The sequence below is a fragment of the Rhinolophus sinicus genome, chromosome X (genome assembly GCF_036562045.2).
Source record: "Rhinolophus sinicus isolate RSC01 chromosome X, ASM3656204v1, whole genome shotgun sequence".
Classification (NCBI taxonomy): domain Eukaryota; kingdom Metazoa; phylum Chordata; class Mammalia; order Chiroptera; family Rhinolophidae; genus Rhinolophus; species Rhinolophus sinicus.
This window is the reverse complement of record NC_133768.1, coordinates 98,568,344-98,583,052: the sequence shown is the minus strand read 5'-3', so window position 1 is coordinate 98,583,052 and position 14,709 is coordinate 98,568,344. Positions and strand designations below refer to the sequence as shown.

The window sequence follows — 14,709 nt, the reverse complement described above, 5'->3', positions numbered from 1 at the left end:
GCAGTTGGTATATCTATCAGGGCAGTCTCACCAGGTGAACAAGTCTGGGAAGACCAGGCTGGCACACTGCTGGTGGATATTGCAGCTTTCATTGTTATCAGGCCCTAGATCCCTTCATAGCTTCTTACCCTCAAGCCCTGCCCCATGAATACCATTAGCTCCATCTTACCTCTGCTGCTACAGAATTACAAAGGTAGGGAAATGGACTAGATGACTTCTTGCACCATCATCCCAAAGTCTCCCTGTGTCATCCCAAAAAAACCTCCCAATAATCTAGAGGCTTGTCAGTTGAAGGGCTCTTCCAAGGCCATCAGAATCAGAGCCTGCAGGGCCTGAAGCCAAATCCACATTCCCCAAGGCCCCCCACATACCTCCAGTTGGGATGCTGATACTTGCATGCCTTTGAAATTCAAGGACACCAACTCTGCTCAAGCCTGGAAGGAAAAAGAAGAAACAGACACCTGAGGATTAACAACCCTCAAACCTCTCCCTGTACAGAAAAGTGGCTTGCATTTGTCTCCCAGTGATTCCTCGGCTCCTTTATGCAGACAGAACTTGGTTGCAGGTTCTTCTATTCCCTATCAGCGCCCTTAGCATCAAGGTGCAGTTGCAGACTCCATGAGCCTGCCTCTCTTAGTCACCCACCCTTAATATGGACCTAATGCTTCTCACCCTATCTCCTGCTAGATCCCAGCAGTCCAGGGAACTCTCAGGACTACAATGAAAAGGAGGAAAGAGCAGGATGGACTGGACTGGACTTTGTGTCTGGCCACTGCTCGCAGCTTGACTGCCTCCAAAGTGATTCCAAAATATTAAGTCCGAGTAAACTGCTATTTGACAGTACATGCCACTCAGGATCCTGTGCCATGGTCAGAGTGAGGCTAGAAATTTTTAACTGTGAGTGATTATCATGGAAACTGTCTCCAGGAAAAACAACTCTGTTTATACCATTCAACCTTAAGATAAAATCAGGCCTAGCAAAACAAAACAAACAAATAAACACCAAAAACGAATGATCTTTTTTTAGTAAATGTAGGACTTGAAATCCAAAGAGCATCCTGGGGCCTGATTATGTACCTTCCTTGTTTCTTCTCCAGGAGGCATGGGGAGAGATCTCCATCCAGCCTATCAACCAACTCAAAATCTTGTGCTCATCCTATACCTTCCCAACACCTCCTTGCCCTTATCCCTCTCTACTGTTAGTTTGGCTTCTTTGTGGGTTTCTGCTCAGCCCCCACTGTGTGACCTGCTCAGACACTCTCTGTCTCCTGCTGCAGCCTTCTTTCTGCTCTTTCTCCATTCAATACCTCACCCACTCCCATCCCAGCCCTGCTTCTAGAAAACCCTGGAAAAACAAATCTCATCACATTGCCCTGCATAAATACCATCAATGAGCAATAATGGCAAAATATTTATCATTGTTAAGGTTGGATGGTGAAAACAAGAGTGTTTATTATTATCATTACACTTGTGTGGGTTTGAAATTGTTCATAATAAAACAAATTCTTAATGGTCCTCCAGTGATCTCAGGATAAAATCCAAAATCCCCAGACTGGCATTCAAGGTTAGTCAGGACCTGCCCTTACCCAGTTTTTACAGCTCACCTCCTGGCACTCACCCTGCTGCAGCTTCTCTTGGCACCCAGCTCTCCCCTGCAGCCATCTTTGCCCATGCATCTCCTTCTTGCAGAACACACTTCCCCTTCTGTCTCGCCTAGAAAACATACTCATCCCTTGGAAATCAGACCCAAATGATCCCTGATCTGGGACACTTTCCTAGACCTGAAACTCCGTTCTGGATGGGGGTGGAGGGGAGCTTTATGCCCTGGTATCTGACCAGGGGTACTACAGAGCAAACACCCAAAATGTGTTTGGGAAGACCAGAGAGTCTTGGTTAATGGAGCAGGTGCAACACTTACTTGAACTTAGGCAAGTAAGGAATCTCTGTTGGCTTCTGCTTCTGTCTCTATAAAATGAAGATAATAGCAATACTTATCTCAGAACATTGGAATAAGTATTCGTTAGTATTCTCTGTGTAAGCAGCTTAACAGAGTACCTGGTGGAGAGAGAGAGAGAGAGAGAGAGAGAGAGAGAGACTTACAGACATATTTCAATCAAATAATGCAGTGGTTGATTAAGTGGCTTGCCTTAGATTAAATGCTCCCAAAACCTACAGTAAAGGAACTGCTCCTTAGCTCTTGCTGGAGCTAGAAGGAATTGTGGAAAAACGGTGATATCAAAGTCAGGATTCCTCTCTCCAGCCCTTGGGTAGTTCATACTTTAGGGAGGTGGGGGTTTTCAAAGGTCAAGACCCGAGGCCCAGGCCCAGGTTTCTGGCTTCTCTTTGGAAGAATTATGCAGGTTTGTGGCCAGGACCCAGCCAGAAATCCGACGACTAGGAAGGCATAAGGTTTGTATGAAAATCAGCCCGGAGGGGAAATACCCAGTCTGCGAGGTCTCAGTGAGCTCAGGCCCCCTGTAGTGGGGACACCGGGTGAGAAAATCTGAATGGGGTCCGATGCCGTGCCCCCCACCTGCCAGACCCGCTCCTCCTAGCGCCCGCCGCCTCGTGCGTCACTGGCGCAGGCGGGGGCCGAGGGGAGGGAGGCGCCGCAAGGTGAGGGCTCAGCGCTGCGTTAAGAAGCTGCGCGCCCCCGCCGCCTCTCAGAGCTTGCAGCGCGGTGCGCTGGCGGGACGTGAGGGCACAGGCGCCCCATTCCCCCCACTCCTGCCGCTCCCGCCGCCCGGTACCTGGTGCCCAGACCGGTGCGAACTCACAGCCTCCGGCGCCTCGGGTTGCAGCCCGGTCGAGCTCTGCTAGTCCTGAGGGACCATCACGCAGCTCCCGTGGCAAGACGCTTCCAGCAGCAACAGGTAAGAGGCCAGCTCTGCTCCCGGAAGCGCGGCCCCGGCGCCTGACTGGACCCCGCGCTAGAGAGCCCAAGACTAGCTGTCGACCGCGGCCGGACCGCAGGGGTGCGGCCGCTTTTCACCGTCCCTCGGTCGTCCTCTCGCCCTCGAGTTTTCCCTCGCACTTTCTCTCGTGCGTTCTCTCACCCCCAACCACCACCACCACCAATTCTCTAGTTTGTTCCTCCTCCTTTCTCTCATTCTCTGTTCCTCATCCTCTCGTTTCTTATTCTTTTTCAATTTTGCTGTTCCATCTCTCCCTGTCTCTCAGTCTCTCTCCCTGGCTCTCCTTCTGTCTCTCTCATTCTCTCTCACTCTCACTGTTCCTTTGCTCAGTTATTATCTCTATATCTATTTCTTCCTCTGTCATTTCTCCCTGTCTCTCCTCATCATTCTCTTTCTCTCTCATTTTTTCTCTCTCTTTCTCTCTCGGCGTCTCAATCTCTCTCTGTCTCCCCCAGACTCTCCCCACCAGCCTGGCACCCCTGCATCCTCTCCCGCTCTGCTCAGCTCAGTCATTCCGACACCCACCGCCCTGGATACTGGGTGGGCTGGAGAATGCAGGGAGGATGCCGAACTGGAGGTGGGGGTGGGAGGTTGCAATAGACATCCTCCCTGCATCCAGCCACCGCTGCGCTGACGAGAAACTAGGAGATTTATCCGCCAGAGCGCGCGGTGGCCAAGGCGGCAGCTGGTTTCCATGGCAAAATAAAGTCGACAGAGAGCAAGAGATCGGAGACAGAGATCCAGCCAGAGAAAAACCAAGGTGAGACCGAGGTGAGGGATTGTCAGTGAAAGATGGAGAGAGACAGAGATGCACACACAAACTTACATAGAAAGTGTTTAGCGAGAGTCCCAGGGAGAGAGTGAGAAACAGAGAAATTGTTTCCCTAAGGGCACGCGCAACAGAGAGCATGAGCAATGGAGAGACAGAGACAATCCGGAGGGATAAGCAGTGGATCTTCAGAGAGCAACGGAGACAGGTAGACAGCGCTAAAAAGATAACGCACAGAGAGACAGAAACCGCAGGGGAAGACAGGGACACAGAGAAGTGAGCCTTCGAGAAAGAGCAAGTGCAGCGAGAGACAGAAGAAGACGCATAGAGAACCCAAGGGAGACACGGAACCTGACAAAGATACACATACAGCGAGTGATACTGAACAGGTGCGCTAGAGAACCACATTGTTAGGGAATTAGACTGAGAGAAATGGAAAAAATCAGGAAAAAACGGGGAAGCGCACGCTCTAGTGAGCTACAGGCAGTGACAGGTAGAGACACAGAGACAAGAGCGCATCAGAGACAGAGGGAGCGACAGGGACCAGACGCGGAGAAAGACACGCACACACAGCTACAGAGAAAGTGCGTCAGCGAAAGAAACACACAGAGAGACGGAGAGACAGAGAAACTGAGCGAGAGTGGGAGGGAGAGACGGGAGTAACCAAGAGGCAGAAAGGGAAGAGAGAGGAAAACGACAGAGTGACAGAGACTGACAGCACACAGGTGCTAGCGAGAGACTGAGAAATAGAGACAGACGGCAGAGTGAGAAACGGGTGAGAGAGTCAGAGAAAAACGGCGAGACACACACATCCCAAGAGATACAGAAAAAAAGTGCGTTAGTGAGAGACAATGGAGAGAAAGAGAGAAATGAACAAGTGTAAACAGGCAGAGACACAGAGCGCGCGCATGAGCTAGCGGGAGAGACAGCTGGGGAGATCACTGGAGAAACCCAAACTCAAACACCCAGAGATAGTAGGGCAGATACGAAGAGAGAGCGTGCGCACGCGCCAGAGGGAGAGACAGATGAAAGGTACTCAGCGAACCCGAGAGAGACCCAAAGAGTAAGAGAAGGATTCAGGGAAACTGCCCGAATGCGCACGGGGGGTTGCGCGGGGACCCCGGGGAGGGGATTATGCAGGGCCGCTGCCCGTCGCAGAAGCGGCGCCCCTTCTACAGGGTGACTAACCTGGCCGATGTTTTTCTTTCGTCCCCAGCATAGGCAGTGAGTGCAGTCCGTGCGCCCCTTCACCTCCCGCTGCTGCGAGCTCGGAGCCTGCACCCTATCTCACGCCGGTCCGCCGAGGCCATGACGTCCACCTGCACCAACACCACGCGTGAAAACAACAGCAGCCACACGTGCGTGCCCCTCTCCAAAATGCCCATCAGCCTGGCTCACGGCATCATCCGCTCCAGCGTGCTGCTCATCTTCCTCACCGCCTCATTTGTGGGCAACATAGTGCTGGCGCTGGTGTTGCAGCGGAAGCCGCAGATGCTACAGGTGACCAACCGATTCATCTTTAACCTCTTGGTCACTGACCTGCTGCAGGTTTCACTTGTGGCCCCCTGGGTGGTGGCCACCTCCGTGCCTCTCTTCTGGCCCCTCAACAGTCACTTCTGTACCGCCCTGGTTAGCCTCACTCACCTGTTCGCCTTTGCCAGTGTCAACACCATCGTTGTAGTGTCGGTGGATCGCTACCTGTCCATCATCCACCCCCTCTCCTACCCGGCCAAGATGACCCCGCGCCGGGGTTACATGCTTCTCTATGGCACTTGGATCGTGGCTGTCCTGCAAAGCACACCCCCACTCTATGGCTGGGGCCAGGCTGCCTTTGACAAGCGCAATGCCCTCTGCTCCATGATCTGGGGGGCCAGTCCCAGCTACACCATTCTCAGTGTGGTGTCCTTTATCATCATTCCACTGGTTGTCATGATTGCCTGCTACTCTGTGGTGTTTAGTGCAGCCCGGCGGCAGCATGCTCTTCTGTACAATGTCAAGAGACACAACTTGGAGGTTCGAGCCAAGGATGTTGTGGAGAACGAGGACGAAGAGGGAGAGAAGAAGGATGAGTTCCCAGGTGAGAGCAGGTTCCACTACCAGAATGAAGGTGAGATCAAGGCCAAGGAAGGCAACATGGAGGCCAAAGAGAGCAGCATGGAAGCCAAGGATGACCGCATGCAGGGTAAGGAAGGCAGCACCAAAATTGAGAGCAGCATGACAGTAGACAAGGGCCGCATAGAGATCAAACAGTGCAACATTGACTTGGGTGAAGATGACTTGGAGTTTGGTGAGGATGACATCAATTTCAGTGAGGATGACATTGAGGCAGTGAACATCCCAGAGAGTCTCCCACCGAGTCGTCGAAACAGCAATGATCCTCCTCTGCCCAGGTGCTATGAGTACAAAGCTACTAAAGTGATCTTCCTCATCATTTTCTCCTACATGCTGTCCCTGGGGCCCTACTGCTTTTTAGCGGTCCTGGCTGTGTGGGTGGATGTCCAAACCAAGGTACCCCAGTGGGTGATCACCATAATCATCTGGCTTTTCTTCCTGCAGTGCTGCATCCACCCTTACATCTATGGGTACATGCACAAGACCATCAAGAAAGAAATCCAGGATATGCTGAAGAAGTTCTTCTGCAAGGAAAACCGCCCCAAAGAAGACAACCACCCAGACCTGCCTGGAACTGAAACTGGCACAGATGGGGGGACTGAAGGCAAGACCGTCCCTTCTCATGATTCTGCCACTTCACCTTGAAGTGACTTGTAAGGAAAACCTAGAACTGTTGGTGATACAGAAAACAGAATAGCTTTCATTTAAATGGACCACCCACAATCCCATTAATGCCAACCCATACCATTCCAGGCAAACATGTTGCACACATTCGTCTAACCACAAGGTAGATAAATATATGGAAGAGGTAGGAAGAGGAGTCTTCTCTTAAATGTGTGTCCCTCAAAGCATGGACTTGAGGATTCTGACTGAAATTTCCCCGAAAAAAATTATTAGGATCTAAATTTCTTAAAGTAACAAGGGCTATCCATTTTGGATCTGTACTTGGTTGATACCCTGTCTGTCTCCCCAGAGCTACAACGTGTCAACTTTTACTCTGAGGAAAAAGGAAGATTATGCTTATGAACTTAAGTACTTTTCAGCCCTCAGGTCATGAGCTCATGGTCAAGGGCTACAGCCTATGTCCAACTGAAAGAAAAGCAATGGACCAAATCATTCATGGAGCCCAAGAAGAAGAACCTGACAGACTGATCAACGTATGAGACCCACAATCTGGTGCAAACACTATTGTGGAAACTATGACAAAGGCATGACGTAGTTAAAACACCAAAGTTTCTAGATCCTCTACAGGGATCCAGAAAAGTGGAAGAGGGCATATTTGAAATGGGAAGCTAGTCCAAGGGAGAAGATAGAAAAATAACACACATTCATGGGCCTAACAGTTCTTTTTTTCTATAACATCCTGGGTTTGTGCATGCGCTGGGATCAAGGTCATTCCATGCAAATGGAAAATTGTCAATTGACATTAAACTATTTTCTGTCTCCTATTTGAATAATAGTAGGACAGAAATTATGCTCACTATTTTACAATTTTCCCTTTGTAATTGAATTGGGATGCTCACAAGAATCCTTCCAATCTCCTCTATCAGTCACGTGTGTGGTGGGGGTGGGGGTGGGGAGGGCGTTCCAAATAGTCCTTTTTGGTCAAGCAGTATTTCAAAAAAAGAAGAGAGAGAGAGAGAGAGAGAGAGAGAGAGAGAGAGAGAGAGAGAGAAAAGAAATTCACGTAGAAATTGCCAAAGTTCTACAAAACTCAGAATCACTATCAAGAGTGATGTGCCCATTAGAAATCTCTTTAGTGTCCATGAGATCATAGACAAGAAATATGATCTCCACATGGGAGCAAGTAAGGCAAGATAAACATTTTCCTTTCTCCAGGCACACCCATGTGTCTTTTCCACCTGTGGCTCTCTCTAAAGCCTTTAAGCTCTCTGCAGATGTGAGAGAGAGAGATAAGAGAGTCAGAAATAACAGACAGGATGGCTTCTCAATACCTGGCAAGCATCTGACCTATTCCACACAATCCTAAAATCAAAGTATTCAGGTCAGACATATCCGAATTATTGCTGTTGAAATATATCACTTTGGAAATATATTTAAAATATCTAAATTACCTCTTGGGTCAATACAGAGGTAGAGTTTTCAAATCCCAAACCCTGAAATCACTTTGAGAAGGGATCTACCTGTATATTTCTGAGTGCATACACCATATTCTTGACCAAATAACATGGAACCAAAAAATGGTCATGACAGTGTTTTTGATCCTCATGAAGATCAAATTAAATAACTCTATGGTCAATCAACTGTTCATGCAGAAATCCAATGTTAATATGGGTGGAGGGACAGGAGGGAGTATTTGGTTGAAAAATAGTTAATCAGGTTGTTGTACATAAAGATGGCCATATTCAAAGTGTAATCTCATTCTTGTGTGATCACCATGTCTATATATTAGAACTCAAATTTCATTCATATAAATGCCCAGCTTGTTTATATTTTCTTTATCTCTTCCTCCTCACAGATTCCAACATGACCTTCTCAAGGGGGAAGGTAAACAGAAGTATATTTGGGCTGTGAATAAGTCTGTGTGGTAATTTGGGATTGCCATGTTCAGAATTTAGGAAAGGAGAGGGGATAGACCTAAATAATGTTGAACTGACTTGTCAACTCGATATGTCCATTGAAATCTTATTAATTCCAATTCCATTAATTTGGAACCTGCGGTAATTCAGACAAGACATGGGTGGCTGAAGTTTTCCCTTGCACAATCATTTATTTTCTACCATATGTATAAAGTGAATTAATAGTCATAATTTTATTATACCAATTTATTGCCAGACTCTTCTATTGACCTGTCCTCAAAAGGATATCTGGGTAAAGAAATGGCCTATGTGACCAATCTTCTTATGGGGGGGAAGGCTATTGCCTTGAAGATCTGAATGGTTGAAAGAGTTCAAGGTAGCTGTAGCCTGTCTTTTGAGTAGAAATGCTTACCTGGATAGGAAACAGGATTTCAAACATAAGTGTCTCCAAATATTTTGTTGAAACTGAACTTCTTGTTTTATTTTTAAAGCTCAACCCCTTCAAAGTGTATCAGAGAAAACTGTTTGCCAAAATTCCAAATCAAAATGGAACCAGACCTGTACAAGTGTGGTAAGTTCATTTAACAGCACACACAATATTCTCTAGGGCACCAAGTCTCACTGATTTCCTTTTTTAAAGTTCCTCATTTCCCTATTTGAGTCATTGTCCATTCTTAAGGCAAATTGGATTTTTCAAAGGTGAAAACCTTTTGAAAGTAAGAGACTGGAAAAGAGGACCTTTGAAGTAAGGGCATTCTGTTTTGCTGACATTTTCTCCTTAATGAATGAACAATAGCGCCTCTAGTTAACTTGGTGATAGCAACTGCTTCAAATTTTGTGCTATTTTGAATAAAACACTACCAATGAGGCTTTACTGCACATACTATTTTGTCATATGAAAATCTGAAAGCACACACAAAAAAGCCATCATTAGCCTCACAGATCTTCATGTGCAATAGCTTTCCCTAAATGTTTTTAAAGGATGTATTGTTTTGCCAAGGCCACTTCATATGTGCAGTAAAAATCCCATTAAAGTACAGGGCCAGATAAACCAGACTTTGAAATTATGTTATTTTCAATTTAATGATTTCCTTATTTTATAATAATAGAGGGTCTAGTTTGCGAAGGAGTCACAGGTGCTTTGACTAGCACACCAATTTCAACAAGCTTGGGAAGGTCGTAATAAGGAGGAAACCCTGGGCTTCTGTGAATTCTGTGATGTGAGGGTCCATCTTCTCTATGGCACCACAAATACCAGCTGCTGGGAAGTCCTCTGTACTTCCAGCTCCCTGCCTACCTCTTGCCATCATGCCCACTGCCTTCACCTGCCTCACTCCCCCCTACCCCTGCCACCCTGCTGGCCCCTCAAGAATACCCCTTGCTGGAAGCTCTGTGTGCTCACTCAGTCCCATTCATCCCCTCCAAACCCAGAGCTGACCATTCACAGGGACTAAGGGCCTATGGAAACAGGGAAGAAGAGAACAATAGGAGTGACCATCATTTAAAGGTACTTTTCTGTCTCCTCCCCAACTCCAATCCAATTTAGACATGACAGGATTCCTACTTCAAATTCAACAGGTAAGGAAAAGTGCCATTTTATAATTTAGGAGATAGGCACCTCACTTCTTACCAAAAAAGCACCTAATACAACACATCTTTGGGGGCACATTCAATCCTGTAGATACTGTCCAATTATGTAAAAAAAAATTGTTTACCTATAAAATGATAAGGTGCCTAACATTGCCTTAATTTATACATAGTTAGCCAATTAAGCTAGGTAAAGTTACTTCAAAATATTTTTTTCATACTATCTGAAGAATAATTTACAAGATTAAACTAGGCTCTTAGACTTTGCCAAAATGCTCTTTAAAATGTCTGAAATACACCATTTGGAAGAGAAACATTATGTATTTGGTAATTTGAACTTGCCAAGATAAAACCCTGAGGTGGTTGGGATGAAATAAAGAGAGGAAAATGTTAAACTACTGGACTGTATTTTTTTTCTCATAACTACTCTATCCCATATTTTGAGGAGGAAAACAATCAAAAGAAGTGTTTTTCCTCATGTCTTTTTTGTTTTATTCCTCTTTAAGACAAAATCCATGCTGTCAGGAGAGGATTCTCCAAGCAAAATGTCTTTTCCTTCTAGAGCAGACAAAAGATTAAAGGAACAATTGGCTGTGAGCCAGTTACCAAGATAAGGAGAGAAAATCTGGTCAGTCATGGCTTTTAACCCTCTCCCTCTTTATCTCTGTCTCTCTCATTTTCTATGGGCCAGATGGGTACTCTTGGCCCCCTCAAAGCCCCTTCCAGTTTAGGCATGATGAGACAGAAGTCATGAGCTGCAAACAGCAGACCATAACCTAAAACTCAAAAAGAAGAGAAATCCTTGTCATAAATTCTGTCCGGTTACTGACAATCTCTTCCTCTATAGCAAATGTCCAGCCTGCTTATAGCAGTCTTCTGCTAAAAGCAACAAGACTGGCTGAAGGAAGAAATAGGAAAGCTAAAATCCACAGAACTTGGCATTGAATGCCAGGTCACTGGCAAGTCCATTGCTCTTTGGTAAGTAGAATAAGAATCCTCAAGGTAAATAAAGGTTGCCAATAGGAGTCAAATGTTTCCATCATTGCCTCCCAAAGCTCTCATATCTCAAAGTACACACACCAGGGGGAAACCACAGTAACTTGTAGACTTACAAGAGGTTTGCTATGTCTGAGGATTCATTACTGGCTCTCGGCCTAAAATACAGACATAAACAAGATTGGTTTTAGTTTGGTGCTTCAAAGTTGAGTGGATTTCCTCCCTCTTCATCTGTGCTACAACTTTAATGTTAAAAGTTTGGTATTTTTGTCTGTTTCAGTGGTATATTCTTTTCTGTAGTAATTCTCCTAGACGTAAGATGTAACTGTATATAAAATATAAGTGTTCTTGGAGATAAGGTGCTAGATATTAGACTGTATGTATTCGTAGATAGTGTCATCCTCAAAACTAGGTACTAAAGACATGTAAAGTTAGTTAATAAAATGCATGCAGAATTCTGTGTGACCCACACTTTGGTCAATTCCTGAAATAGAACATAGTGTATTTATTTTAAAATTTTTATGTTAAGTATACTACAGGATGTATAAGATGGCTCCAAGGTGGGGTGGCCAGAAGTGGTGCCTTTCATTCTTTAAATCCCTGTTTTCTTATAATAATGACAGGTAAAAACTTATTCTGGTATGGTGGGTCATTAGTGTAAACTAATCATCTTGGCTGAAGTCCTCACTGGTAGTTGTCCACAACACACTTGGTACCGCTATGCCTGTTTTCCATTGATTGAATGTATAGAATGCAAAATCAAAAAAGACAATCCTTTCCCCCTTAAAGAGCGAAGACCCCAGGATAGGCTGTTGGAGTTCTGTTGGCAGGATGGAAAGAATACTGCACTGTCAAGACCCAACCAGTACCTGACTACGAACTGACAGGATTTGCATTTAGTAGATCGATATTGTGACTATCCCCACCTTCCTAGAGCAGTACCAAAAACTAGAAAACAAATGCTCTGGTTTTTTTTTGTTTGTTTGTTTGTTTCATTGGTTACCTGAAAGATAAGATATAGCACAGACGGGTAGATAGATAAAGAGGTAATGGGACTCCTCTGGGGGTCACAGTCAAGGTGTCTGAGAATTATAATCATTATCAACGGCATTTGCATCAGACAATAAAAGAGAACTATCAGATGAACTTATTATATTTTAAGAATACAAATATTAAAACTAGAAATATATATATATATATATATATATATATATATATATATATATATATCCTCATTAAATAACTTCTAAAACTGCCTTTAATACCAAATTTTGTGCTGCTTTGAGAGTGAAAACAACAGAAAACTGCATCAGTCAATAAACAGTTCTAATATTTAAAATTTTGAATATAAAAATTTCCTTTTCCTTAAAAAAAATCATTTGTAATTTAAAAGTGTCTTTTTAAAGGATTGCCAAACTACAATCCTGGGGCCAAGTTTCCACTGGTACAACTTACCTTCAGGTGCACAAAAGGGTGGGTTTTATCCTCCTCCCCGCAGCAAGATGAGAAACCCCTTCACACCCCAATCAAATTCATAAATCAATACTGGTTACATGGATCAGTAGTTCAGACACTCTGCCCAAGGACATTTCATATATTGGCTGGTTTTAATTGGATCCTTTCTAAAATGGTTACATTTTTTTGTTGATGGACGGGAATAATGGACTCCTACTTGGGGAATACGGAGATTGATGTTCGATGTTTGTGGTTTAACTAAATATTAAGTAATGTTTGTGTTTCTTAAATAGGTGCTGTTAATCTGTCCTTGGTATATTCTTAAATATGCTAAATAAAGTCTAATTTTAATGTGTGTATCTGGTTATTATGCAGAACTCTGTGTGGAAACACATAATTAAATCTCCATCCCTTCTCTTGCTTGAAACGGGACAAACTAACTGTATTACACAGTACAATGAAATATATGGGATCCAATATTTCACACTGTGTTATTCCAATATAAAGAATATGCAGTGGAATGGGGGAGTCATCCTGATGGGCTTCCTGGAAGAGGGGAATTTGCCTAGACCTCTATGAATGAAAAGAATTTCAAAGTGAGGGTGGGCTGGGCAGAGTGAAAAAATGGGGCCAGATGGTTTGTGGGGCTCTCAAGTGCCAGTCTTTATTCTCAAGGCAAAGAGGTTTGAGCAGGGGGAGGGGAGTGAATAGCCTTTGTTTTTAGGAAACACTACTGCCCAGCACCTGGGTCACTGCCACTGGGCCCCTGCCCCTCTCAGGGCTAGGAAATCTCCCTCAACACAGTTTAGCCACACTCACACCCACCTCAGTTCAGTCCAAACTCACCAGGGTTTACAAAATAGGAAGGCAGGTGCATGCTCCCTCAAGCCCTAGTTTCAGAAAATGGTTATACCTCCAACACTAGCCATGACATAGGAAATCATAGGACACATATGAGATAAGCAAATATGTCTAAAACCTAAGAGCTCACTAGTTCCTCTTGAGTTGATGTGCTTGACCTACTAGTAGCTTTTCTTCTGGTAATCTCATCAGCAGTGGTGTGAGGAACTGCACGCCTCATGCTTCCAAAGTGGCATTCATGGGCTCACTCTCAGAGGCTCAGGGAGCTATTCATCTCAGTTTCAAAGTAAAGTGCCCTTCTCCAATTGTCACTCCAAAATCAAGCAAAATACTGTCTTACACACTGCATTTCACGATGTTCAAAGATGGCTGCCAGGAGAATTATGGCATGCAACTGCCTTCACCTTAACCTATGAACACCATCTAGGTGATGACTTTTTCCTGCTGTAGAAATAGATTTGCCTTTCTAGCAAACTACTACCATCAATGTCAATAAGAGGTCTTGTGAGCTCAGATAAAACTATCAGGCAGCAAACCCAGTGGGAAAAGAGTCCCCTGGAGCTCACTGTAATACTGCTTAGTTCAGAGTGAGTATTAAGAGAATGGAATTGATTCCAATGAATCTCATAATAGCAGCTACTTCTCTGAGGCAGGGCCAAGGGTTCAGCCTTGGATAATGAGAATGAATGGGAGACGGTTGAGAAGGTCTGAACACTTCACTGTCAAGAGACACCTTTGACCTTTTGTAGCCACTCCCTTTCCCACCAGTCTGCTCCAGGCCCCAGGCCTACTTTCCACCAATTATAGCTCTGATCCTTCCGATATACAAAGTGTGATAAAAAATTATGGTGAATGTTTAAATAATTTATTACAGTAAAAGACACGTTGCCATTAATCCCCCCTCAAAATACACCCCCTTGCTTCAAACACACTTATTCCATCATTCCTGCCACTTTCTAAAGCAGTTCTGGAAGTCCTCTTTCATGAATGTCTTTAGTTGCACTGTCGTGGCTGCCTGAATGTCCAGAACCGATTCAAAATGTTTACCTTTCATGGTCTTTTTGACTTTGGGGAAGAGCCAGAAGTCGCAGTGACAGATCTGGTGAATAAAGTGGGTGAGGACACACCATAATGTTTTTATTGGCCAAACCAGAAGTGATGTGTGACATGGAGCATTTCTGTTGTGATCAAACATATGGGGAATGCTGCTGCCGAGTGCCATCCAACAGAAAGGCCGGGATCCGGCACGTTGAACCTTAGTAACAGTGTGTGACAAGTTTCAACTTGTTCAGTGCAATCAGTCGGGTGTGAGCTATGGTTGAGAGAAGATGTGTTTTAAAGTGTGCCATAAATCCTCCATCATGACAATGCTCTGTGTGACACATCGCTTCTGGTAGGGCAATTTCTGTCAAATAAAAACATGGTGTGTTCTTATCCACCTTATTCACTGGGTCTGGCACCATGCGACTTCTGG

The 14,709-nt window shown here is 44.9% G+C and overlaps 1 protein-coding gene across 1 annotated transcript; it reads left to right on the top strand.

The window, feature by feature from the left end:
• Positions 1-2,638: 2,638 nt before the first annotated feature.
• GPR101 (G protein-coupled receptor 101) lies at positions 2,639-12,723 on the top strand. Its single transcript, XM_019714665.2, has 2 exons — positions 2,639-2,873; positions 4,901-12,723. The coding sequence occupies exon 2, from the start codon at positions 4,993-4,995 to the stop codon at positions 6,439-6,441; it is 1,449 nt and encodes a 482-aa protein (XP_019570224.2). The 5' UTR covers positions 2,639-2,873; positions 4,901-4,992; the 3' UTR covers positions 6,442-12,723.
• Positions 12,724-14,709: the final 1,986 nt, after the last annotated feature.

What these genes read in the sequence shown, in the direction of transcription:
- GPR101 (XM_019714665.2), top strand. Translation starts at nt 4,993, where the DNA reads ATGACGTCCACCTGCACCAACACCACGCGTGAAAACAACAGCAGCCAC.